This window comes from Pelecanus crispus, chromosome 2 (genome assembly GCF_030463565.1).
Source record: "Pelecanus crispus isolate bPelCri1 chromosome 2, bPelCri1.pri, whole genome shotgun sequence".
In the NCBI taxonomy this organism is placed as follows: Eukaryota; Metazoa; Chordata; class Aves; order Pelecaniformes; family Pelecanidae; genus Pelecanus; species Pelecanus crispus.
Window position 1 is genome coordinate 79,531,897 of NC_134644.1, and position 25,079 is coordinate 79,556,975.

At 43.3% G+C, this 25,079-nt stretch overlaps 2 protein-coding genes across 5 annotated transcripts in view; one reads left to right on the forward strand and one right to left on the reverse strand.

The window, feature by feature from the left end:
• LYRM4 (LYR motif containing 4) overlaps positions 1 to 11,518 on the forward strand; it is a 100,751-nt gene extending 89,233 nt beyond the window's left edge. Inside the window, exon 4 of one of the 4 annotated variants that reach the window (XR_012830846.1) lies at positions 11,150 to 11,187. Coding sequence is in view for 2 of the 4 variants with exons in the window: in XM_075705401.1 (XP_075561516.1) it covers positions 11,150 to 11,212 (63 nt within the window). In the remaining 2 variants the exon portion in view is untranslated. Of the gene's footprint in view, positions 1 to 457; positions 535 to 11,149 lie in introns of those variants that run through there. The other 3 variants (XR_012830847.1, XM_075705401.1, XM_075705403.1) reach the window with 3 other exon arrangements.
• Positions 11,519 to 20,176: 8,658 nt separating this feature from the next.
• PPP1R3G (protein phosphatase 1 regulatory subunit 3G) lies at positions 20,177 to 21,040 on the reverse strand. Its single transcript, XM_075706399.1, has one exon. It carries the CDS (start codon positions 21,038 to 21,040, stop codon positions 20,177 to 20,179), a length of 864 nt encoding a protein of 287 aa, XP_075562514.1.
• Between the last annotated feature and the right edge of the window lie 4,039 nt (positions 21,041 to 25,079).

Below are 25,079 nucleotides of genomic sequence, written 5' to 3' on the forward strand. Positions count from 1 at the left end.
AGATGTATCACCACCAAATAATTAAACTGTGGCTAACATAAATTCATGTAAAAATTCAGCAGCTCACTGTGTCTTTCACCTCCCAAAATATAGCATCCGTAGCAGATTAAAATGCCTTTTTAAAAAAAAAAAAAAAAAAATTCTTGTGGCTCAAAGGCCATTAACAAAACAGAAAATTTAAATTGCTAGGTTAAACAGTATTACAGTTCTGAGTCACCTGAACTTTTCCCCTTTATGTTTGGTGTATTGAATAAGATTCAGAATAAACAAAAGAACGAATCCAAGATTATTTAGGTAAATAATGTATTGCCTTACCAGATGTACACGAGTATGTTCTGCTTGAAAGGAGACATATTTGCCTTAGTTGGTGCATCTTTCTGTAGTAAGTGATTGTGCCAGCCTGTCTTAATTGCTGCAGTTTTCCTATGAGTTACAGTTAATTCTTTTGTTCAAACAGGTAATCTAAGATCTGAGCTCTGAGAGTAATTACACCTTTCTGCACTTCTGCTACCTGTATACTTTCTGGAAAATACTGGGCAGGATCCTGCAAGGAACGGTGTCACCTCAGCTCCCACTGGAGAGTCCTCAAGCATAATACATGTTGTGTACTTGTACATTTGTCTCATGGAGTTATTACTGCAGGTGTATGTGCAGTCACATGCTTTGGTACTGCAGATACTGTGAAAGCTTCTTGTTTATAAACATCAAAGTGGAAGAGTAGCAAATGTGCATAGGTGACTATTGTGCCACATCAGATACTACAGATATGAACTTTGAATGGCAGCAAGCGCAGGCCCAACTGGGATCAGAATAGCTACTGGCTTCAAAGGCAGCAGGTGACCAAGGTTTTCCATCCTGCCAAGCCAAACACATTTTCTAGAGCAGTCTGCATTGCCTTGTGCCACTGCACTGACAGCATTTTCTTCATTGAAGAATCAGCGACTTTGGCTGTTCTCATAACGTTGGGCTTGCACACTCGTGAACTACTTTTGATTTCGGTGAGCTCCAACATCTTCTCTGGCATGTTTCTTGTACATAGACCCTCAGATGCATTTTCCCAGATTTACAGCCAGACAGTCTTGCTTTTCAGTCCTTAATACCTTGGTACCAGCTGTCTCAAGATGTCCTGAAGTTCAGTGTCACTTTACCAGTGACACACTCTGATGCCTTGCACTTACTTTATGTATTGTTCACTTAAAAATACAGTGAAGATAAACATGCGAGCTTTTCGAGGCTTTAGACATCATCATTTAGACAGGCAAATCTTAGTTAAAAACAAAGTCCATGTGCCATTCACTGTCTCTGGAACTTTCTCTAAGTTCCAGTGGTTTGGGACAAAATCAGAGATTTTGCAGAGATTTTCTGTAACTAGGAGGGAGAATAAATGTAGAAGGTGATGTGCTGTATTAAAAAAGGGGGGGGGGGGGGGGGCACAGGTGGATAAGTAATTTTCTGAAAGACATTAATCTACAAACATGCCGCGTACATCCTTGTGTAACTGTTCTGCAGCTCTTCCCAGCAGCCACGTTCCCCAGTTTACATGAGAAGTAAGGCTAAAGTTGATTCTTTCAGCATATTGCATTTCTAGCATCTGACAAAATACAAATGCTGTAAAAGAAGGTCTTTAAATTTTTGTCGAGTGTAAAGTGGCAGCTCATTTTAGTTCTGCAGTAGTGCATGGTATGGAAGCTCTAAGTGTTACAAAATTTACTTTATCACACTTTTCTGTAAGCATACTTATTTTTTGTTTATACCTGTCTGTAAGGACTAAATTTTCTTCAGTGTTTCATTCCAAAAGTCTCTTACAATTCGTGAACCAAGAGGACACTGAGGAGTGAAATATTTTCCTTTTATAATGACAATTTAGTCTTTGTTTGTATTGTGGAGTTAGTTTATTTGTGATACACAAACATTACAGTATTTTCCTGGACATAGTGCAGAATGTGTGTTTTGTGACAGTGGCTGTTGTATTATACTACTGACAAAAGTAAGGCAGGCACTCCCACTGGCTTTGATGAATTCTGCTTATGTAGTTGCTACAAAACATAAGGTCCTCTGTGAATGGTTTGGGCATTTACATACCAAATGTCTCAGCATTACTAGAGTACCTGTTACACCACGCTCAGCACAATGTTATCCAGGTCTTTGTTTCTGTATTTTCAAGTACTAATGTTTTGTATTCCTTTCATTGCCACACTCAGCATCTTAACTGAGTGATTTCTTTCTTCTGCGTGCTATATTGAGAACAGATCAGCCTATATTAAGTTTCTCCCCTTTACCCACACGGGACTGACTTTTTAGAAGACCTGCTTCTTCTGCGTTTGGCTTTCCAAAGAGTTTGAGCTGCTTTGTGGAGGTGGAGGTTTTATATGTGAACGAGAGAGAAAAGGCGAGATGCTGAAATACGTTAGCAGGTAAGGAATAGGAAGAGAGGAGAGGTGGGAGCCTGGAGATTGCCAGGATGGCGAAAGCATGCAAAGATCACACCGGGTCAGTGTTACCTCTGCAGATCTGTTTCTTCCTTGGATGTGTGTTGTTACAAACCTTCACCTGGCTGTTTAAGCCCAAAATAAGTCCTTGCTTGCTTTCCTGCGACCCGCTGTCTGGCATCTTTGTAAGGTTACCTTTGCAGCAGGCGAGGGACGCTTCTTCCCCTTTGCAGCAGGCTGCTGCCCGTGCCATCTGCTGTTGAGCCCTGCGTACTTCTAAGATGGCATTTTCCTTGTCACACTCTTTTTTTTCTCTAGGCTGAGAGGTTTGCAAGAAATGAGAGAAGTGAAACAGTGTGACTTTACTGAAGGACCATGTGATCTTGTCCACTTGGCTTTCCAATGTTTTTCTTCCTGTCAAGGACCTTTACTTGTTATTTCAAGCTGTATCAAGCGTGTAGCTATTTGGAACGCAGGCCATGTCTGTCATGCTCATGTTGTCTGTAAGGATAGTAGCAAGTTTGTGTAATTTTTTTTTTTTTTAAAAAAAAGGCTCTCTTAACTGAGAAATAATCAGCATTTAAAAAGAAGAATCCCTTTCTATTGTAGATCATCATATACAAATGCATGAGTGTATATGCTTGCAGTATTTTTTGTGTTAATCATTGCTGGATTAGATATGATTGTCTGTTCTTTTCACTGAAGAGTGTCTCTTCAGGGAGACCCACAGAATAAATTAATAAGAGCATTAAATAAATATGTCAACCTGCTTCTGATAGGCTGAATAAAGGTGTACCAAGATACAGTGCGTATGGTTCTAACAAAAGTACATAATTTATCATTATTAAGAGAAATAACTTTCAGATAAATTCTCGCTTATTAGCTGGCTTACTTTACTTCATACCTTCCTACTTAGTGAAAGCCAGACAAATGATAGCTATAAATTATTTTTTCCTGCCTTTTGAAAAGCTTCATGTAGCAGCAGCACAAAGGAACAAAGAAAACAGTGTTTGCAAAACACAGGCAGAAGTAAAATGTACAGTAGTTTTAACTTCTCAGCTCCATGCTTTCCTTCATTTCCTTTCCCATTGCTGTGTAGACAAGTGGAATCACTGAAAATAAGGGAAATATCTCCAAAATCATACAGTTTTTTCCATGTTGATTCCAGCTCTGAGGAACTGTAACAACCTGTGTTTTTAAGGACCCATATGCAGGTTTTCAACATTCTTTCCTAAGCAAAAATAAATAAGGCTGCTGCTACAGCATTTAATACCAACACAAAGATCTGGCAAAGCACTGAACAGTTATTGATGAGTTTTTGGTTCTGTTTGAGTTTTTTAAATTACTATGTACCACATTGGTGTGTTTATTATTGCAATACAAGATCATTTCAAAAATTGCTGTCTGTATTCATTTAAAAAACATTAAGCTGGCTTTCCTTAATATGAAAAATATTTATGATAAAGTGTGCTGCGTATAGCATATCTGACTTTGGGCATGGGAAAAAAGATAATGCTTCTTTGAAAAACCCACCACTTAACTTACATTTGCGATAGGATTGCAAATTGGTTGGCATCATCCAACAGGAAAGATAGTAAGTAAACAACTTAACATTGTTGCTGGCTCTTATAAGTAATTATTATTCTTGTACATTTCTGTTCTTGTCAGCATTCACTCAATATGCATTTTATAATCATAGTGCAAGAAAATAGGAATGCGCAACTTCTTCATGTAGTGTTAGAGGCCAAGATTAGCAGCAGTATACTCGATACGACTGTGGTGTCATCGGGGATTTTTCTTCCTAGTTAAGATTCAGCAGTGTGCCTGTGAGATACACCTGTCAACTTTTCAGGTGCAACAGGACAAATCAATCTGATTTAAAATATATATGTGTGTGTGTATGGTATAGATATATTAATAAACAGGACTTTTTCCTTTTTCTCCATAATAAAGAACCATCAAAATGCATATATTTATATGTGATCCCTGGCTGTAATAAGGTAACCATTTCTTCCCTGCAAGCAAATTTGGAACAAAAGAGAGAAGAGGGATATGTTTTAGAGAGATTGGTTTTTTAATATATTTTTATACATACTTATGTGTGTATATATATAACAACCTTCATATATATTTTGTGTAAATGTATTTAATATGTAAAATCATCTATAGTGCATCAACTTTAGTTATCATCTGCATTTCTTTAAGAAAAACAAGAAACATTTTCTACTTCTCCTGTGATGACCCTCTCGGGAAATCAATTTTTAAATAGTTGAGAGCTAAAGAATTGCTGTCTTACAATGTTTTCATATTCCTGTGCTGTGGTGGCACTTTTATGAGTTTAGGCCTTGTCTTTACCAATAAGTTTATTCTACGTGGAGTAAGAGTGTTGCACCGTCTCCTGTTAGGCCGCTCCTGCTTTTGTCTGCCATCAAAAAATAAAGAGTTGCATGAAAAATCCCTGGGGTTGGTTTGCCTTTAAGGGCAGAAATTGTTCCCTAGAGATTACTTCAGAAACTATATTTAAATGAGGGGAGTATTATTAAATAAACAAACACTGTTTGTTAATTTTGGGTTTTATGTAACAAATGGGGTGAGACATAGAAAGGACAGAGAAGGGATGCTCCTCTGTACAACTCTTATATTGACTTAGCTTAGAAAGCGTTGGTAAAAGTACCATTATGAGTGTCTGTATAGTCATATTGCATTGATTTACATAAGAACATACCCTGATTGCAATTACGAAGATGATGTTTCTATGTGCTGGGGAACTCAATCAAGATACGTCACCAGCTGTGCAAGGTGCTAAGATTCCTTCAAGGGCTGAGACCTAAATTGTTGTCTGTCTTTCTCATGTGTCCCTCCTGCTCAGACATATTACAAGCCAAGATTTCTTGTCATTTTGATTTTGCATTTGATGACTGAAGCTGTGGACATCCTTCTTCAGATCCACCTGTGTGGGTGCACACTTAGGCTGTACATTGACACTTCCTTTTGGATGTCGCCTTTCCTCAGGTCTGCCGCCTAGCTACTTACTTGAGTAATTTTAGGGTATTCACATTGAAATTTGTCAGTGAGACCTCACCCATGCAGGCAGCTAGTAGTTCAGAGATTGTCAGGTTTGGCAGGAAGATAATGATGAGTAGTTCAGTGACAGTGAGAAAAAGTATCTTCATCAGTGCTCAGTAGGATTTGTTAGCGCTCACAGATTATTCACCACGCAATTACAGTTCTGTAAAGTACATGGGGAAAAGAGATGCCTGGCCACCTTTGTACTGCAGAACCAACACAACTAAGGAGGGATAAAATGTGGTGGTTATTAAAGTGGACAGACATTTGGAATATATACAGAGCTGTCAAGGAAAGGTGCCATCATACTTTTCAGAGTAGAACCATGCACTCTAAAATGACCGAGGCAAATTAGAAATTTTTTTAAAACCTGGTCACCTTATTTTCAGCCCTGCAGAAACAGGAGCAGTCACTTCTACCTCAGCTCTGAGCTGGATATGGATACAAACCACAAGACATGCCACATACCTTCAAAAGCTTTTTGCTTTTTTCATTTGCAGATGACACCAAGTTTGCAGATGACACCAAGTTGGGTGGGAGTGTTGATCTGCTGGAGGGTAGGATGGCCCTGCAGAGGGACCTGGACAGGCTGGATCGATGGGCTGAGGCCAACTGTGTGAGATTTAACAAGGCCAAGTGCCGGGTCCTGCACTTGGGTCACAACAACCCCATGCAACGCTACAGGCTTGGGGAAGAGTGGCTGGAAAACTGCCTGGCCAAAAAGGACCTGGGGGTACTGGTTGACAGCCGGCTGAACGTGAGCCAGCAGTGTGCCCAGGTGGCCAAGAAGGCCAACAGCATCCTGGCTTGTATCAGGAATAGTGTGGCCAGCAGGAGCAGGGAAGTGATTGTGCCCCTGTACTCGGTGCTGGTGAGGCCACACCTGGAATACTGTGTCCAGTTTTGGGCCCCTCAATACAAGAAAGACATTGAGGTGCTGGAGCATGTCCAGAGAAGGGCAACAAAGCTGGTGAAGGGTCTGGAGCACAGGCCTTATGAGGAGTGGCTGAGGGAACTGGGGTTGTTTAGTCTGGAGAAGAGGAGGCTGAGGGGAGACCTTATTGCTCTCTACAACTACCTGAAAGGAGGCTGTAGTGAGGTGGGTGTTGGTCTCTTCTCCCAAGTAGTTAGTGATAGGACAAGAGGAAATGGGCTTAAGCTGCGCCAGGGGAGGTTTAGATTGGATATTAGGAAAAACTTCTTCACGGAAAGGGTAGTCAAGCATTGGAACAGGCTGCCCAGAGAGGTGGTGGAGTCACCATCCTTGGAAGTGTTCAAAAAACGGGTAGATGTGGCACTCTGGGACATGGTTTAGTGGGCATGGTGGTGTTGGGTTGATGGTTGGACTGATGATCTTAGAGGTCCTTTCCAATCTTAATGATTCCTAGTTTTTACTTTCATTATAAATAATCTAGCCCCCAAGCCAGGAAACATGAAATTGCTACTCTACCCTTAATTGGTTTAGTGGTGGACTTGGTAATGTTAGGTTAATGGTTGGACTGCATGATCTTAAAGGTCTTTTCCAACCTAAATGATTCTATGATTCTAAGCTGAAGATGATCTTCTAGTAGTATTTTGCAAGCGGTGGCAATGGGTCTGCAGGATCTACTCCACTACCTGTGTCAGGAAGGCAGCTCCTAGGATTCAGGCTACCTCCCAGTTCACCCCTGTCCCACTGTAGTTGTATCTCTTCTGTGGCTTGGCATAGAAGCAACACATAACCTTCTCACCAGCCACAGGTGTCCCTGGGACTGGGGCACTGGCCAGCCATAGACCATTGGAGAGGACAGAGTTCAGAGCTGGCGATTTGACTGGATTTGTTGAATTTTTAGGGTGATAGCATGTTCTTCTACCGTCTTCAGAACATCAGGATTTTTTTCCAATATTTAATTTTACTGTTTTAATTCTTCTTACTTGTTTCTACTATTTAATTCTTACTGTACCTCCCCATACACATCTCTTGATAGTCTGTTATCTGGGGAAAACCTCTCCTATTTGTTTTTTTCCCAGCAGAAATAGGTGAAAGATTCCATGAAGTGGCTTCTCCCCATGACTGCTGCTGCCAGCCACGAGCACGGAAAAGTACTGTTTCCAAATAAACACACAAACACTTAACAACCAGAGAATGGTTGGGTTACAGGATGGTCTGGTGCTTACTGTGCAATAATTTCTTTTTCCCCATGTATTGAGTCTGGCTGAGATGGAGTTAATCTTCCCCATAGGAGCCCTCATAGTGCTGTGCTTTGTATTGGTAGCTAGAAGGGTGTTGGTAACACACCAGGGGTTTGGCTACTGCACAGCATCAAGGCTGCCTCTCCAACATGCCCCCCTCACCAGCAGGCTGGGGGTGGGCAGGATCTTGGGAGGGGAACACAGCCAGGACAGCTGACCCAAACTGACCGAAGGGATATTCCATACCATATGATGTCCGCTCGGCAAAAAAAGCTAAGAGAAAGGAGGAGGAAGGGGGAGGCGTTCGTGGTTTACGACGTTTGTCTTCCGGAGCAACCGCTACGTGTACCGAAGCCCTGTTTCCCAGGAAGTGGCTGGACATCGCCTGCTGATGGAAAGCAGAGAATAAAATCTTTGTTTTCCTTCTGCTTCCATGCACGGCTTTTGCTTTTATTAAACTGCCTTTATTTTAACCCACGAGGTTTTTTTTTTTTTTCCATCTTATTCCCCACCCCCCCCCAATTCATCCTGCTGAGGAGTGATAGAGCAGTTTGGTGGCACCTGGCATCCAGCCAAGGTCAACCCACCACATCCCATATGTTGTCTCACTTACATCTGCTGATCAATCCCATTCTGAAACCCTGAGTCTTGTCCTGGATTCAGGTGGAAGGCAAGATTTTTTCAAGTTCACAAGAAAAAGCTGACCATATAGACTTGTACTAAATCTTTGAACAAGGACAAATTGTCAGGTTTTGAGAGTTGGACTTGTCAGACTTATTAAAAAGTCAGTACATAATTTTGCAGGCAGAATTTAAACATCAAATAATTTGGTAAGATCTGAAAAGCAGCCTCTATATTTCTATTTATTGTCTTCTGAGGACAAAGTGGCTCTTTATTGTGCATTCTTTCCTGCAGCATTTAATTGCTATGTGTTACCTTACAGAGGTAAATAAAATTCTGGGCAACAAAGTTGCTGAGCAAATGGGAGAGCCTTTTTCCACAAAAGCTTCTTGTGATTAATGAAAATACCCTGACACTGACCTCTGCACTGGCTTCCAGCCACCCACCGGAAGAGTAAATGGCATGCGGTGTACAAGCTACAAACACACATGATGAAAAAAGAACACAACAGATAGCCACCTAAGTCTTTAGTTTGGGAGAATGATCCACAGAGATGCTTGCTGCTTTAGTGCTTTCTTTAGACTTAGCATCGGTGAGGACACGGTAAGAACGCTGTTTTTATTCAGAGGGTTAATGAGTGTCAGTGTGTAAATACCGGTGCAGTCTTTCTGCTGAGGCAGTGGATGTTTATAGATGTGAATTTTTCAGCAGCTATAAACGGAAGGTCTATTTGTTTTGTCTAAAGTACATGGGAAAGGCTTGATCATAATGTTAGAAATCCAAGGCTAACGGTTTAAAAAAATCCTTATGTTTCAAAGTTCAGCTTAAAATGTCATGGCACAGCTTCTGGAAGGGAGGCACCAGAGCAGGCAAGCTGCAGCAGCCCAGCAAAGGCAGACAGCACGGCACTGGTGGCTGTGCGCTCGCCGAAATGCATGCACAGTCTGTGGTTTACTAAGGAAGCAGCTCAACACACACGTCTATGATTTTATTGCGTTCGAGTCAAGAGGTACAGCAGTAGATAATATCACCTTGTGGCACCGGGACAGCAAACAACAGCTCATACCTTTTTCCTACAAAGCCATCTTCCCCGGCTGAATATGGTTGACTGAGAAGTCACGTACTCAGCCTCATCTATCTCCCCAGTTGGTGGAGAAAAAAAAATGCAATTCAGGTTTCAGCATTTTTGTAATCCCTCTGAGCCTCCCATTAAATTTGCTCTACTGTGTGGGAAAGGATTAAAGATTCTTTGGGCTTCAGAACACAGTATACAAAAATTAAGTACCACAGCATGGTTTGTGCAACTAAAGTGTATAGCCTGCCACATAACCCAGAGCAGTGAGTTCTCTGATAAGTAACACTTGTTGACAGCTTAAAATTTCTGTTGGTAACACATGCCACAGTTGTGTACCACGTTTGTTTTAAATATTCTGTATGCAACGTACTTCATAAGTTAATTTCAAAAATAATCAGAGTTGTTCATATGCTGTTACTGACTTAGTTCTGAGTGCCAAAAGAGGGGAGTATTTGCTGGCAAGGAGAACTTCTGTTCCTTTAAGAATGGCTCATAAATCCTCCCCTGTAATAAATATTTCAAGATAAAAATCAATGCGTTACAAGTTTCAGACAAGGCTGTTTATCAAGATGAAATAGTTCATTTCCTAAAAGGCGATACTATTTACATTTTATGTGAGTGTCGGCATAGATGAGAAATTTTTATTTAAGAGCTGCCAGGATTTTTTCCCCTCAAAAACAGTAAATGAAAAATGCTGAAAAATTCCTTTCCCTAATTTTTTACAACTTTGAGAGCCTGACTTGCTGTCAGGCTTAGTTTCTGCATTATTAAATTCTACTAAATATGTTGTGCTTAGTGTAATTAAGCATCTAGCCTTTTTTGTCCTAATTTCATAATTAAGTATATGAACTTGGGGGTTTTTTTGGTGTGAAAAGAACACAGAGCTACTGTGTACCCAGGCCTTGGGGAGAAAGTAGGGGTGAGAAAAGGCATAATAGATACTAAAAATTAGACTCCAAAATTCATACTCTTAAAATAAATGTTGTCTTCTCCTGCTTACATTACCCTACTTGCATGAAACTTCTTTCTTCCACATCTCAACTGTTGAGCAAAGAGCTGTGTGTGACTATTGCCAACTGCGCATCCGACTACAATTTACCAATGTTACGATGCATTCTAGAAAGTTCTAAAGAACAAGAGGAATCAAAGCATCAGTGTTGCATTTTTGTCATTTTTCATTTCCTCATTACACTAGAAAGGACAAATATATGAGGTGTGAATACCATCTCATGAACAAGAGGTCAGTTCCAGTGTGTGTAAAATGTTACCGCTGAACTGTGTAACTGTTTTCACCATTTGTAAGGCAAATTAAATTAGGGTTCCAAAGGAACTGTAAAACAGTAAAAACAATACTATACCATGCAATTTATATCTAGGCTCTCCACCCAAAAAGCATAATAAGAAATATCTGCTGACTATATCTATCTTTCTATTTTTCATTATATTCACCTTTTCATTTTTCTAAACATACAGCTTGTTTGTTTTTCCTGTGTAGTAACTTCTCATGTTAATTTTTAATATGAGCCTTTGAACAGTATTCCTCAATGTCATTATTTCAAGATTTTATATATACAGATATTTTATGCATTGGTTATTTTTCTTAAGGTCTAGGCTGATACCAGTATTATTCACAAAAAACGCTTATAGAAAGAAACATGTCATTATGAAAAACCTTAATATATGGGCTAGTCAGTTCTTGGTTTGTTTTTAATCTCTCTTGTGAAGCTGAAATTATAACCTGTTTACTTTCCAGTTTCGCTTTTCTGATATTTTGGTTTGATTTCAGGTTACTATTGGCCAACTGTACTCCACGCAGAAATTGGTTATTGAGAGTCCAGGAAACACATAGCTATGAGAAGACTCTGATCCTGAAGCAACACTGGACCATCTTCAGCATCCTACAGTGCCACATACAGATGCATAAACTCACTGCACATGTCTGAGCTTTTCTGTTCAGCAAAAGAAATGCCTGAGAGACTCAGTTTTTGGCAACCAAAGTACTATTTTCTAATAGTTCACATGTTCTAAAATATATTGCTGTGATTTATAATAGCGTGTAAGGTAGTCTTGAAACCTGTTTGCTTGTATGTCCCGTGTGATGAAATAGTTCCTGCCCTACTTTGACAATAAAACTTCATTAAGCTACCTGTAACCAGCTACATTATTCTGCTGCCAACTTTTTCTCTCACTGAGCACAAAAGATGTTAGATTTAAAACCCCTCACCCAGTTACTAAGTTCTTATTGATCCTGTTTCATTTAAAAAATATACAGCATCTGAATTAAATGACTAAATACATAGTTCATTTTAAATACTAAAACCAGAGATGAGCAGAGTTCTCGTCTCCTGGCCCTTGATACTTACAAATATCACAAGCTGCACTGTGTGGTTTCTTTAAAGAGCATCCCTTGACATTTCAGGAGGTGACAAAAATTTCACTGTTCTTTCTTTAGTTTCTAAAAGTTAATAAATCAGTCTCATCCTACTTTTAACAATTAGCAGAACAGAAGAGCAGAATCAAGAAGAAACAAGACAACTTGCATCACTGAGGCTTGGGAACTTCAAAATATATTTTCACCACTGAGTCCTTTTCTAAATTTGTTGAGGTGCAACTATTAGCAGAAAGCACCACATCGCTTTATGCAAGGTTTCCCCTTTTCACAAAGCTCCTAAATTTTGCAAGAGAAGAAGAACCTAACTACAACAATAACTCAAGTGCTGTAAGTCATGAATTGGCAGGAAGCTTTGCCTGACAGAAGTGAAACATTCAGTATAGTGTTTTATTGTTTATTATTAAATCTGTAGAATAATCAGCACTTTTAAGACAACATGTTAAAAAAAAAGGCAAGCAAAAATTTTGATCAGGTTCTTTTCAAGTCATTGCTGTGCTTGAATTTGTTTTCTATTAGAAATTTGCAGAAAAATTAAGCAGTGCAAAGCTTTTTTAATGGCATACAGAAAAAAGCTTCTTTTTTTTTTTTCAGGGGATTGTTGTGGGGTTTTGTGAGAAGAGAAACAGAAACTCAAAACTAGTTCCATGGCACTGTGGCCTTCAAAAACCTCCCCTTATTTTTCTTGCTTCCCAAAATTCATCTCTGTTTAGAACTTCTATTGTTTTGTGGTGTTCATGCTGTGTGATAACATTACTAAAGCAGAGGACAGACAAAATGTCTAATTTAGAAAAAACTCCCATTCCTCACTAGCATTTAAAGTGTATTTTATAATTTTGTACAATTAATTGAAATGTAATGTATTCCATTAACAATATAGCATACGGAATAAGATACTGTGACTACCTGAGACTACAAATGTAGCCTCCATTCTCACTTTCAAATAAAAGGCAAATACAGTGATAATTCTCCTCATATTAGGTGTGTAAGTATTGCAATGTAAATTTCTTTTAGTGAATATTTTATTAAGATGGAATTTAATTATTATTATTCTAATAGGTAAAATACATTAGATTTTGCATTTTAAATCTCCATGTTCACAACTAGATAATTAAGTGCACTTATGGTGAAAGTGTAGGGGGAAGAAAGGTTTGATTACTGTTTAAGCTTCCAGTGAGCTCAGAGAAATGTAATCACATCTTACACTTTTAGAGGGCACAGGCTTGAAGGACTGCCAGTTTTATACTCTAAGGAACTTGGTCCCTAAAACAGTACATGCAAAATCTTTGTTTTAAACAGCTTAATTACTGGAACAAGCACTGCATACCGTTTCAAGGTCTGAGAATGTATGCTAGGAAACAAAATAAACATCCTTATAAATAGTGTAGCTGTAATTTATAAAGAGGGACAGCTCCATCAGTAACACTTTGCGGTGGGTTTGACCTTGGCTGGATGCCAGGAGCCACCAAGCCGCTCTATCACTCCGCTCCTCAGCAGGACAGGTGGGGAGAAAACGAGATGGAAAAAAAACCCCACCACCACCAAACAAAACCCTCGTGGGTCAAGATGAAGGCAGATAAAAAGCAAAAGCAAAGGCTGCGTGCAGAAGCAAAAAGAAAGGAAGCAAAGATTTTATTCTCTGCTTCCCATCAGCAGGCGATGTCCAGCCACTTCCCGGGAAACAGGGCTTCGGTACACGTAGCGGTTGCTCCGGAAGACAAACGTCGTAAACCACGAACGCCTCCCCCTTCCTCCTCCTTTCTCTTAGCTTTTTTTGCCGAGCGGACATCATATGGTATGGAATATCCCTTCGGTCAGTTTGGGTCAGCTGTCCTGGCTGTGTTCCCCTCCCAAGATCCTGCCCACCCCCAGCCTGCTGGTGAGGGGGGCATGTTGGAGAGGCAGCCTTGATGCTGTGCAGTAGCCAAACCCCTGGTGTGTTACCAACACCCTTCTAGCTACCAATACAAAGCACAGCACTATGTTTACCAAAAAATGTTTGTTTTCAAATAGAGGCCCTTTCAATACATAATAATTTCTTCCAAAATGCCAGTACCTTTCCAATGCATTTCTTTATCATCATTTCCAACAAGAATACAGCTGTAGATGGTACATGCTGTCATACAGGCATGTAGTCATGGGAATGTGAAATTTCTTATTAATTCCCTTAAAAGTATGAAGGAGATTACTTCTCCATTAATGCCTGAAAATTCTGTTGTTAAGTTTTGGTGGTAGATGCAACACTAGTGCACTCCTAATTCATGCCACCTGCTCCTACTTTCTACCTCAAGGTTACTACTCAGATTATCTCTCCCTATTTATACCTGCTATTTATACCTGCAAAGGAGCAGTAGTAACCTTCAGGATACATTCTACAGAGAGGACCCATCAAGAAAAAGAAAAGAAAAAAATTCAGGCTCTATAATTTCCCTCTCTTCCCAATCTGTAGTGCAGAGGTTAAGACAGCTCACTTTCTCAGTCAAGGAAAAATTAGTTCTTACTGCAAATTAACCATCAACTTACCATACAGTAACAGTACATTACTTATTACAAGTAACATAAGAAAACTACTGCTGCTAAGGAACAAAAGCCTGTGTAATACTATCTAACTTATTCATAAAAGTGCAAAGCTAGCAAAGGTATTAGCATTTACTACTCAACACAATCACTGCATTTTAGATGTCTGTTCCCTCTCTCTTTGAGACAGATCTGTATGTTTCCTTTCCTTAGCAACACACATGTAAGTGCACCCTCCACCAGTGTTAGTTAATGTGCATGTCAGTTGTACGTGATTAGAAGATACCTAGAAATATTATTTTTTCCTTGCCTAATGTCCATTTTAAGTAATTTTGTCATAACATGCCCTGTTCTGTGTACAAACGTAGCTTATCAAATACTTTATCATTGAAATCCTACAAACTACAGAAGGAAAACACTTAGAAAGCACATCTGGATTAGGAAGTCCAGCACAGAAATACTATTTGTAGGCTGGGATGACTTTAGTATTATGTTTGTATCCACTTGCCCTGTTCTTACTCTTGGCTAGATGCTCATCGTCACTGATGGAGACAGCGAACTGGAGAGCTGGCACTGTGGTCCAGCCTCGGAGTTGCTGTGCTCTTACGGCTGTACCTTCTGTGCTTCACCAGTTCCGTTTACGTTGCAATACTCATTAAATCTCTCTCTTGGCACGCTGTCAGGAGCTTTGTTGGATTTTGTCAGAGCAGTGTAAACAACAGGAATAGTTAAAACACAAAGGAATGATCCCATGACTTATGTACAATGTCCGCTATTATAAAAAGTATATCCTTTTTCCTTAGAATAGAAGGGAGCTCAATAAATATCTTTACTAAAGCTGCAATGTCTTAGCAAAACAAGCTTGCTTTTGCATTGTATTAAAAATGTTTGCCTGTTCCTGATCTCAACATTTTTGCAAACCAGTAACCTCAGCAGTACGCACCAAAATTTGAATGTTTACATATACTGAAGTTTATCATGACTTTTACAGTATAAACTTGAAAATAATGCTCTGACAGAAAAAAAAGAACAATTTGTTTAGTATTAGTAACTGTTTAAAGGACAGGCATTTCTGCTGTGGGTTACAACTTCTCAGGAGGTTTTACTGCAATCGAAAGCACAGTTTCAAAATGCCCAGATATGCCAGAGACACAGCCGTCCTGGAGGAAAGCAACCCAAGAGAGTAGCATGTGAACACTTTACGTACAATGTTGAAATAGGCCAAGAAGGATTTTAACTTACGACTCACATTTCTAGAAAGGTCTTTCTATATAAAACTTCACCAAGTTTCCAGGCATTAAAAGCATTACTTTCACCCTCTAACGTCAGCAGGTAGAAGAGTAATTTTAGGGAGAAGCACCTGCCCCTCAACTTACTTCCTGTAATGCAACATAAATGCGTCTCTCCCCATACCCAGCAAGTACCATACGTCCACATAAACAGCGTCATGAAAGAGCTGTGCACTGGCTGTTTTCCTGAGTTTTCCATAATGATCTACAGTGAAATCCTGGCATTATTCAAGTGAGGAGTATACTGATCGCTTTGTTCCACGGCTCTTAACACAGGCATAATTATTTCATACTCCTAGGAAAATGTTTTGCTTGATGACCTTTATGAAAAAAGAAGGAAGGTGTGTAGCTCTTTTACTGAGAGTTTACATTCTTACTTTTTCTTTTTTCAGTATTTTAGAATATGAGAGTAGTTCATGAGCCCTTAATGTGGAAGCAGGCAAAAAGAGAGAGAAGCCAGTGATTCTTCCAACACTGTGTATTTTCTACAACTGTAAGAGCAAAAAAATTCAGAACTCTCAAACGTGTTTCACAAATACAGGCACCTCCAAAGGATTCTGCAGCTTACACAGGAAATTAAATATCATCCATGCATTGCAAGAGATGCTTCTTTCTAAACTACTTACCTTTTTTACTGCTAAGCCCAATATCTACTGAAGCTTTAACGAGAGGGGGAAGTGATGGTAAGTAGTGCATTCAAATGACTGCTCTTCTGTGTTCAGGGTAAGAGAACTATGGAGACCTGTGAAGAATGTACAGGCTTTCTATTGAAAGAGTGCATCACATAAATATTTATACCAGTCTTTGGCAATATGCTAATCCAAGGCAAGTAATTTTCCCTCTTAAAAAGAATCATGAAAAGCAATTAAGGTGATTTAATTACTGCCACCCATAGACAGCAGATTTTGAACTCCTGACAGATGAACATTCATCACAGTGCCATGTTATCCTGACCCCATAACACAAGACTCCGAACAGAATAGACAATTAAACCTAGATCATTTCCCCTACCTTCCTGCAGTACTTTGGGCTGGATCCAAATCCCAGGGAAGCCAATGGGAGCACAAGCCAGGCTTTTCAAGTCCTGACTGAAAGCCCCAGCTTTAAAGAAAACAAAAGTAGTTTGCATGCAAGTTTGCAGTTCTTCATGATACCAGAGTAAATTTAGCTTCACAGTCCTTTTCTGAATCATTTAAATCTGAATTTAAATGTAAGCTGCAAAAAATTGCTTAAGGAAGATTTAACTTTGATGTCCTTCACAGTTACCCACTATGGAGGTTCAACTATATGAAACTTTTTGGTTTTATATACACCTATAAAACCATTTGGCAGCTATTTCTCCCCTAAGCCCTTAATCCATTGGGGAAAAAAAAAAAAACAGAAATCTGCATGAAATTAAAATCTTTGGAGCTGGAGTTTTTCCAAGAGTGCTAAGAAATCTTTATCATATTTCTTAAGTTAGGGGAGGGAGGGTGTTTATGAGCACATCCTCCAAAAGTTATGCCCTGAATCTCTATAAAATACTACATTGACAGTAATGCAGCCAAACAGAAAGAGTGCTTCACTTAATGGTATACTTCACTATACGGGCCTGTTGATTTTTTAGAATTAGAACTAATTCATTTTGCATATATTTCTTTGAGAATAAAGTTGCAACTATGCCATGTATCTCAATCTACAACCACAAGCAGCAGCCCTGTGCTTTGCTGATGCAGGCTTACTAGCATTCAGTCCACACATTGTCCAGTTCCAATTTTTACGCTGCTGCCCAGTGTCTTGCAATTCTACAGCTCTCAGTAACCTCATCTATGAAAATACAGAGAACTCCGTGTAGGCAGTCTTTGAAACCTGCTTTGGAAATCTATGCTTCTATAACATCGCATAAGCACAAAAATGTACTATCTATTAAAAGTGAGTATGTTTGATTCTCGTCTGAGAGAGGTTCCCCCTTTTCTTTCACAAAAAGTAATTCTTAATAATAAATAAAAGCACTTTACCTGTTATCAAAACAAAAATGTTGTACTTTAATTATCACAGTTTGCAGGATTTTAGCTTGGCACCAAACTTCTGAAGCACTCAAAAGCATTTTGCTGTTTAGTCTCAGCAAATACTTGTGTTTCGAATTTCAGATCACACGTCTGAAGAGAATACATAAATGTTACATTTTCTGGATGTGGATGTTTTACACCCCTTGCCCATAGTTTACAACCTACCAGAGAACATTTCTAGCCCTCTATCAATCAGCGCAGCTAGCTGGGATTCTCCAAGGTACCAGCTCTGCACCTCTGCCCAGACACAGCCACCAGAATACAGCTACTCCTTTAAATTCTGTTTAAGGAGAGATCCCTCCCCTCCCTTTTTTGGCGAAGTTTCCTTCTTCTCTGAAGCACTTAATAAACAAAATACAGAATAAGGAATGGGCTCCAGAAGCTCCAAATATTGCATTGTACTTAAATGAAGAATCAATGTTAATGCTGTTAGCATCCCATGTCAGCTTAAGAGCACGCTATTTCATTGACACAACTATCTGAAGAAAGGCTAATTCATTCAGATTATTCCATGTAATATCCTGTAATCCTGTAATGCAGGATTTTCCCCAGTAAGCCCCCCCGCTTCCATCTCCGATTTTGTACCAGCTCTCCAAAGAGGCAGGTTATCTGAAGACTTAAATTTTCAAGCACGGGGAGTTTTATAGAGGTGCAAAATATTCTAAGGTGCTCAAAATGGGCTTTAAGATGTTTTATATCTTCAGAGGAAATGAAGACCTGAGAAAACTCACAGTATGCTCTGTTTTAAAAAGGAAAATAATCTTCCAAGGTCTTGCTGAAGAACATACATCCATGTCAGAACATTACCTGCATCCTGACAATGTCTTACCTACTTATTTATTCATCCCCAAAATTCACCCGAATTTTGAGATACTGTATTGGACTAAAACAAGCAGAATCAAAGCTGCAAAAGAGCCAGAACAAAATGCAACCGAAACCTGCCTATTTTCCACCTGTGCTAGCAAAGCATCCTCACATCACAGCTCCGCACAAGATGCCCGTTGCAAGAGCGTACGGAGCCGTCACGTACTCACAGGGCGATCTGCCCCGTGGCTCTGGCAGGACCCGCAGCCATTTTCAGCTGTAGCCCTAAAAGCCTCGTAGGGACGAGCAGCGCCCCTGGTTATCGTGAGGCACAACAAACAGCTCGATCCCCTCTGCACCGCACACATTAGGGTAGGGGCACAACCAGGCTGCAAAACTAAGAAGGATGCTGGTACGTTTTGCTATACAGAAAAGAAGATTGGTAATGGTGAGCTTTTTAACGTTTTTAAAGCTTTTTTTATTCTTACAAACCCATTTTCATTGGTACTTTTTGCTTCATTTCAGGACGGGGGACACCAGTAGTAGTCAAGCTCTAGGCTTGCGATGCAAAAGTGAAGACTGCAGAAATCATTTCAAGTGTCCAGCGCTATAAAGTCCAGCGGTGTGCTCAATAAACCCCTTTCCCAACAACATACAAATACTGAAAAAGATGTAGCAAAATAAGCCGAATAAATTATAAATACTTGAGAAATGTGGTGCAAAATGTAACATAAGGAGAGCTGAACTAAGGCACTTGTTTTCATTCATTGCTGAGGACGCCCTCTCTGTATCGCATCGTCACTCCTCAGCAAGGTGGCCATCCAAATCCGTCACGGCTTCCCAAATCTGAAAACGCAGAACTATGTGTGGGACAGACACCGTCTTTTACCTTACAGTGCATTACTCAAAGGTGTTACCAAAGCACTCGTGATAAACCCAGCATCAGCGAATACTTTAACTCCTCCTTTGTCCCGCTTTTAGACTCGTCAATTGTGTGAAAAGAAGTCACCAGTCTATTTTAAGCGAAAACGTTTTTGCAGAAGTCCCTGTTGGCTGCTATTAGCCAGACGGGATCTACACGCAAGCCTGGGGAAGGCAGGGAGCCTTATCGAAGTGTGCTGAACGACAAAAAGCAGAGCAGCCCAGTCCAGCCCCAGACCCAGTCCTGAACCAGACTGCCTGTTGTTGCGAACCGCCACAGGCACGGCGAAGGTGGGCCGGGCACACAAGCCTGTCATGAGTTTGACAGGTGATCGCAACAGTGAATGGTATTGTTACGGAGTCCATTGAACTAAAAAAAAAAATAATAAAAAGAAAGACAAAGCACACCGCTGCTGTCGCAGTACTGTGTCTTTGAAAGGGATGCGAGAACGGGGAGACTGGGATGCTAGGTTAGATCTGCGGAGAACACGCCATTAAAAGTTTTCACGCCAGTGCTCCGTGCGGCTCTGACTACTCGGGTAAGCGGAGTCAAGCCCAAGTTCACTTCAAGAGGGGAAAAGCAAAGCCCACGCTGCTCAGTCTCCTTCTTCTCTCCAAAAAAGAAAAAAAAAAAAAAAAAAAAGAAAAACCACAAACCAGGAAAACGATTCCACAAGCCACAGCAACGCGAGCCTACGCACATCCGTGTTCCGCTGGCCAGACCGAAGGGCCCGCTTAAAAAAAACCAAAAAACACCCCCACCCGGATTTCGGGCGGTCTCCGGGCGCTGGCTGTCGCCCTCCCGAGTGGGGGCTCGGGGCCCGGCCGGCTCCCCTGGGCCGGCATCAGTAGCGGGGGGCGGCGGGGGGCGGCGGGCTGCAGCCGGCGGCGGCGGGGGCCGCGGGGCCGCCCCCGGGGGAGCCGCAGCACCGCAGCGTGTAGTTGCGGCCGCCGTTGTTGTCCCAGCACTCGCCCTGCGGGCTGCGGTAGCGGATGGCGAAGTGGAGGGCCGAGCCCTCCCGCAGGCCCGGCGGGACGCAGAGGGTGAAGCCGTAGCGCTCGGCCGGCGGGTCGCCGGCGGCCGGCGGGGCCGGGGGCAGCGGGGCGGCCGGCACGTCGAGGAAGGAGAGCCACTCGTTGAAGGTGTAGCGCACCGTCACCTCCTTGGGGCCGGGGCCGCCCAGCACCCGCACCGTGCCCCGCACGTCGGTGGGCGCCGGGGGCCGCCCCAGCCCCTCCAGGCAGACGCGCTGCCGCCGCAGCCGCTCGGCGCTGGGCCCCCCGCCCTCGGGGAAGTCGGGCACCAGGCGCAGGGCGGGCGGCGGCGGCGGCGGCGGGGGGTCCCGCTGCTCGGCGGGCGGGCTCTGCAGGCGGGACAGCGCGGCGGGCGGCACCTGCGGCTCCTCGGCGTCGCTGAAGTGCTTGACGCTGGCGAGGCTCAGCCCCAGCGAGTCGGCGAACTGCACCCGCTTCTTGCACTTGCCGCAACAGCCTTCGCCCGCCGCCGCTTCCTCCTCCTCCTCCTCTTCCTTCTCCTCCCCCGCCTCCCGCCGCTCGCCGGGGCCGGGGGCCGGCGGCCGCCCGCAGCGCCGCAGCTCCAGCAGCAGCAGCCGCTCGGCCGCCGCCTCCCGCTTGGCTTCGCGGGGCAGCGGCGGCAGCCGCCGCTCCTCCGCCGCCAGCTCCTGCCGCGGCCGTGCGGGGCTCGCCATGGCCGGGCGCCCCGCTGGGCCCGTCCCGGCCGCCCCTGTGGCGGCAGGCGGACGGGCCGGCACCGCTTTATCCGGCGGCCCCGCCGCAGGCCCCGGGCGGGGGGCGCGCCCCCCCCCCCCCCCCGCCAGGCCCGGAGCCTCCCCGCGGGGCTGGGGCGGCCGCGGGCGGGGGCGGGACCTCCCGGGACGGGCGAGGCGGAAAGAGCGGCGGCCGCGACGGGCGCCCACGCACGTCCTCCCCGCCGCCGGGGCCGCCGGAACCGGGGCGCGGAGGAGGGAGCCGCGGGCAACGCCGCCCGGCCTTCGGTGGCCTGTGGCGGGGGGCCGGGGGGCCGGGGGGCGGCGGCGGGCGCACCCCCGGAGCCGGCTGTGCCTGCCCCGGGGTCCCCCCCGCTGCCGCCGCGGCCGCTCCGCCCCGCAGAGTCAGCCCGGGGGGGGACGGGGGGCCGTGGGCTGCTGGAGCAGGCTTCCCTGTTACTGTCACTGAAATTCATTACGGTCGTCCGTCATTATTCGTCATCATTCATTATGATACGAGCGTTACTTCGCCTTCCACCCGTCGGAGACAGCCCGAAGGAAGAAGCCCAGAGGGCCGGGGTTAAGCGTCGGGATTAAGCCGTCGCCCCGCACCGCGCTGGCACCGCGGAGGAGCCGCAGCCGTGCCCCGGGGGCGCGGGCGGGGAGGGACCCGAGCGGCCCCTCGGCGCCGGGCTGAGCCGCTCCCTCCCCGCCTGCCCGCGCCCGAGCAGCGCCGGGTCCTGCCCGTCTGCCCCGCCCGTCGTCACACCTCTGTCCTCCGCAGCCGGGAGTTTGGGAGACACCCCCCCCCGCCCCAGCTTTTGTGTTTAAATCGGCTTCCACCCATCCTAACTGCAGAGAAAAGCTCCGAGACCTGAACTCGAGGGCAAAACCCCGAAAGTAAAAGGAACACCAAAGGCATTCGCTTTTTAGAGTATGATACATTTTGCAAGGAAACCTCTTCGAACATTTTTTACCCACGCTTGGTGCCAGCAGTACTCTGCTTGCGGAAAATGAAGTCCGAAGGCTCAGGAGGCACACACGTGGGCACGTGCACCCCTTTTGAAGGTCATATCAAAGCTTCCACGTGACAACAATAAAAAAAATCAAGGAGGAAAAACAAAATACAGGCTTTACCTCTTAAACAGATAAAGAGAATGAGGATCCTCCTCAGTTTTATTTTCTGAGCACAATGGATAGTAAACAGCATCCTCATAACACGATACTTTTATTGGTACGGCGAGATCCACATCTGAGAATTTTCCTCACTTAATTCTATACTTTGTGCGTGCCACTGCTATTGTCTGGGGGTGATGTGCACGGATGATTGCAAAAATATACGTTATTGAACTTCTCTCCATTCTTTCTCGTGGAAGAGACACTAAAAAGCATATGCAAATAACACAGTACTTTCTGAAGCAATACACACCCACTATGGATTTATCAGAGGGGTTTTTTTGTTTGTTTGTTTTGCATAGTTTGTTTTATTTTTAGCACCAGTCTGGTTGCCAAAAAGCAGCCTCCCAACGTGAGTGAACACAGCGCAGTTCAACTGAGCGTGCAGTCTGGGTCTCGCAGAGGAATGAATGTCAAAGCAGCAGAAACGTCGCTAAACAGTTTCCTTAGCGGACACTGCTGTGAGGATGTTCTTACCGCACCTCGACCGAAGAGTTGAACAGCGAACAGTTACTTGGAAGTGCCAAATAAGCCGACTCCCCTAGCTTCTGGCCGTGCACTCGACGTTTGTTAGTAGTTCGGTTTAGAGCATTGTAAGAAGAGGAACGAAGGACAAACATTCTCGCTGGCACCAGCTGTGCTAATGGAAAACATGACGAACCCCAGTTTGCCGTCAGCTGCTCGTCACCACCGCGCTGCTGCGAGCTGCCACGTTCACCGGGCTGTTGGCTGAACTGTTCATGGGAGCGCTCCTTTGCCTCCTCCCGTCCAAGTGAGCTGGTACGATGCCATTTAAGCTCTTTGAACTAAGCAGCCTCAACTTAATGGCACTGAACGACAGCGCGTGCTCCCGAGTTCCTCAGCTGAGGTCTGCGATGCAGCGCAAGAAGGAAGGGAACGATGGTCGTCTTCCCCCACGCGACTGTTGGCAGGGGGGGCACCGGTTTCACCTGCTTTCACCGTCGCTCCCGACCTGCCAGTGGCTGTAACAGAGCAGTGGACAACAACGTTGGGCCACTCTCCTGTTCGCGTTCACTTTGATGAAAACAGGTCGCAATGCAGGCGCTTTCTTACCTGTGCCTGGAAATGAGACCTCATGTCCCACCTATCCGAGGCCTGTGGCACCTCAGATTACCAAGTGGGGAAAGAAGAAAAATGAAGAGATGATGTGTGCTGCTTAGTACTTAGAATATTGTCACGATTCCTTAGCTAAAATAGAACATTACTACTTTACTTTCTCAAAGTAATACCTATTTTATGGTGAGGAAAACAGAAATGAAGAAACCGGCCCTTACTTCCTCATGTGGTGTTTACTCCACTAACGCATGCTTCCTCAGCTTGCCAAATCATTAACAAATGTTTTAGGCAGCAAAGGGAAAAAATGTGCCGTTTGCTGTTAAGGCAAAACCATTTGGACTACTAGAAATTAGAGAGGAATGTGAAAGGTTCAAGCAAAATAAGGGACAGCAAGAAGAGAAACTGACTGTAAATATTGATAAAAGTTCAGTAATATTGTAGCAATTAATATACATTTCTTACATCTTCCATAACTCTGGGAGACAGGCCTGCAAAAAGGACTACTGTTCACAGAAATTAAGCAAAAGCAGTTAAGGCAGCAGGGCTCCGTATTGCATGAAAAGAATTAAAATCGGGCAATTAACGGCATACAAAGGGAAGTCGGATTTTTAGTGGTAATCAATTGCTACCATTCTGAAAGGGAGTGATTTAAAATCAGATAAACCTTTACAACAGACGTTCAACTGATGTGACAAACTATGCCAGTGGATGTGCGATAAAGAGGCATTTAGCGTCGTCTCTGAAGTATTTCGAAATGGATTCTCTTAAGGGGGCAACCAGGGTCTCGGGCTTCTAATTAATACCTCATTTGTTAGTAAAGAAAATGTTGAGATAAAAGTAGAGGGGTTTCCTAGTAAAAGACAAGACAGCGGATTCACAGTCAGGAGGCTTTTTGCATTCCCTGAGCTTTGACCAGTTAGTTATGTTTAAGGTCATAAACTACCTACGGGATCAACACAGCACCTTCTTCTTTGATTTCCCCCCTCCTTGTTTCCCAGCTACCCGCCTTGTCCTTCTAATCTCCACCCTGCATTCAACACATACATCTTGCAGGAGCATCTGCACCCTAAAATGGCTACTGAATGACATAAAAGAAATACGAATGTGCAAATCACTGGTAAGCGATCCATGGTATTGCCTTCTCAATTCTGACTATGAGTGTCTGGTTATGTATTTCTCAGGACTTGTTAGATCAGAGATTTTGGTTTGCTGCTTTGGTTTGGAGCTCTGTTTGATGTGCAATTTAATAAATTGGGTCAAGCTGCTTGGATCAATAGTCATCATCTGGACACAAAACAAACATGAAAATACTTGTTTGCAGACATCCAGAGTCGAGTAACTGGGGGATTCTGTTGATTCAACACAACCACACGATTTAATCCAGAAGCCCATTCAAACACTGTTCCATCATTTCCTTTTCTACACTTTTAATAGTAGTTTCAACCTTCACATCCAAAATGGGCAGATTTTCCAGTTAGTTCAGGAGGAAAGTATTCTATTTACGGATGCACCTAGTTCAAATACGCCAAATCTCTCCAATTGCCCACTCAAGTCTTTCTAAGAAAATCTCCCATGACAATAGCTTATCAGGAAACGGCAATGACTAACAACTACTAAGCATTATTACACAATTTACAGGAATTTAGAAATATGCAGGCATTATCTCACATTCTAGCAGCATTCATTCTGAACAATCTTGCTTCACTTTGAAAATCATGTAGTTCTTCATCCCAATTTTAACAGTCGTGTTGCTAGTACAGAAATGGCA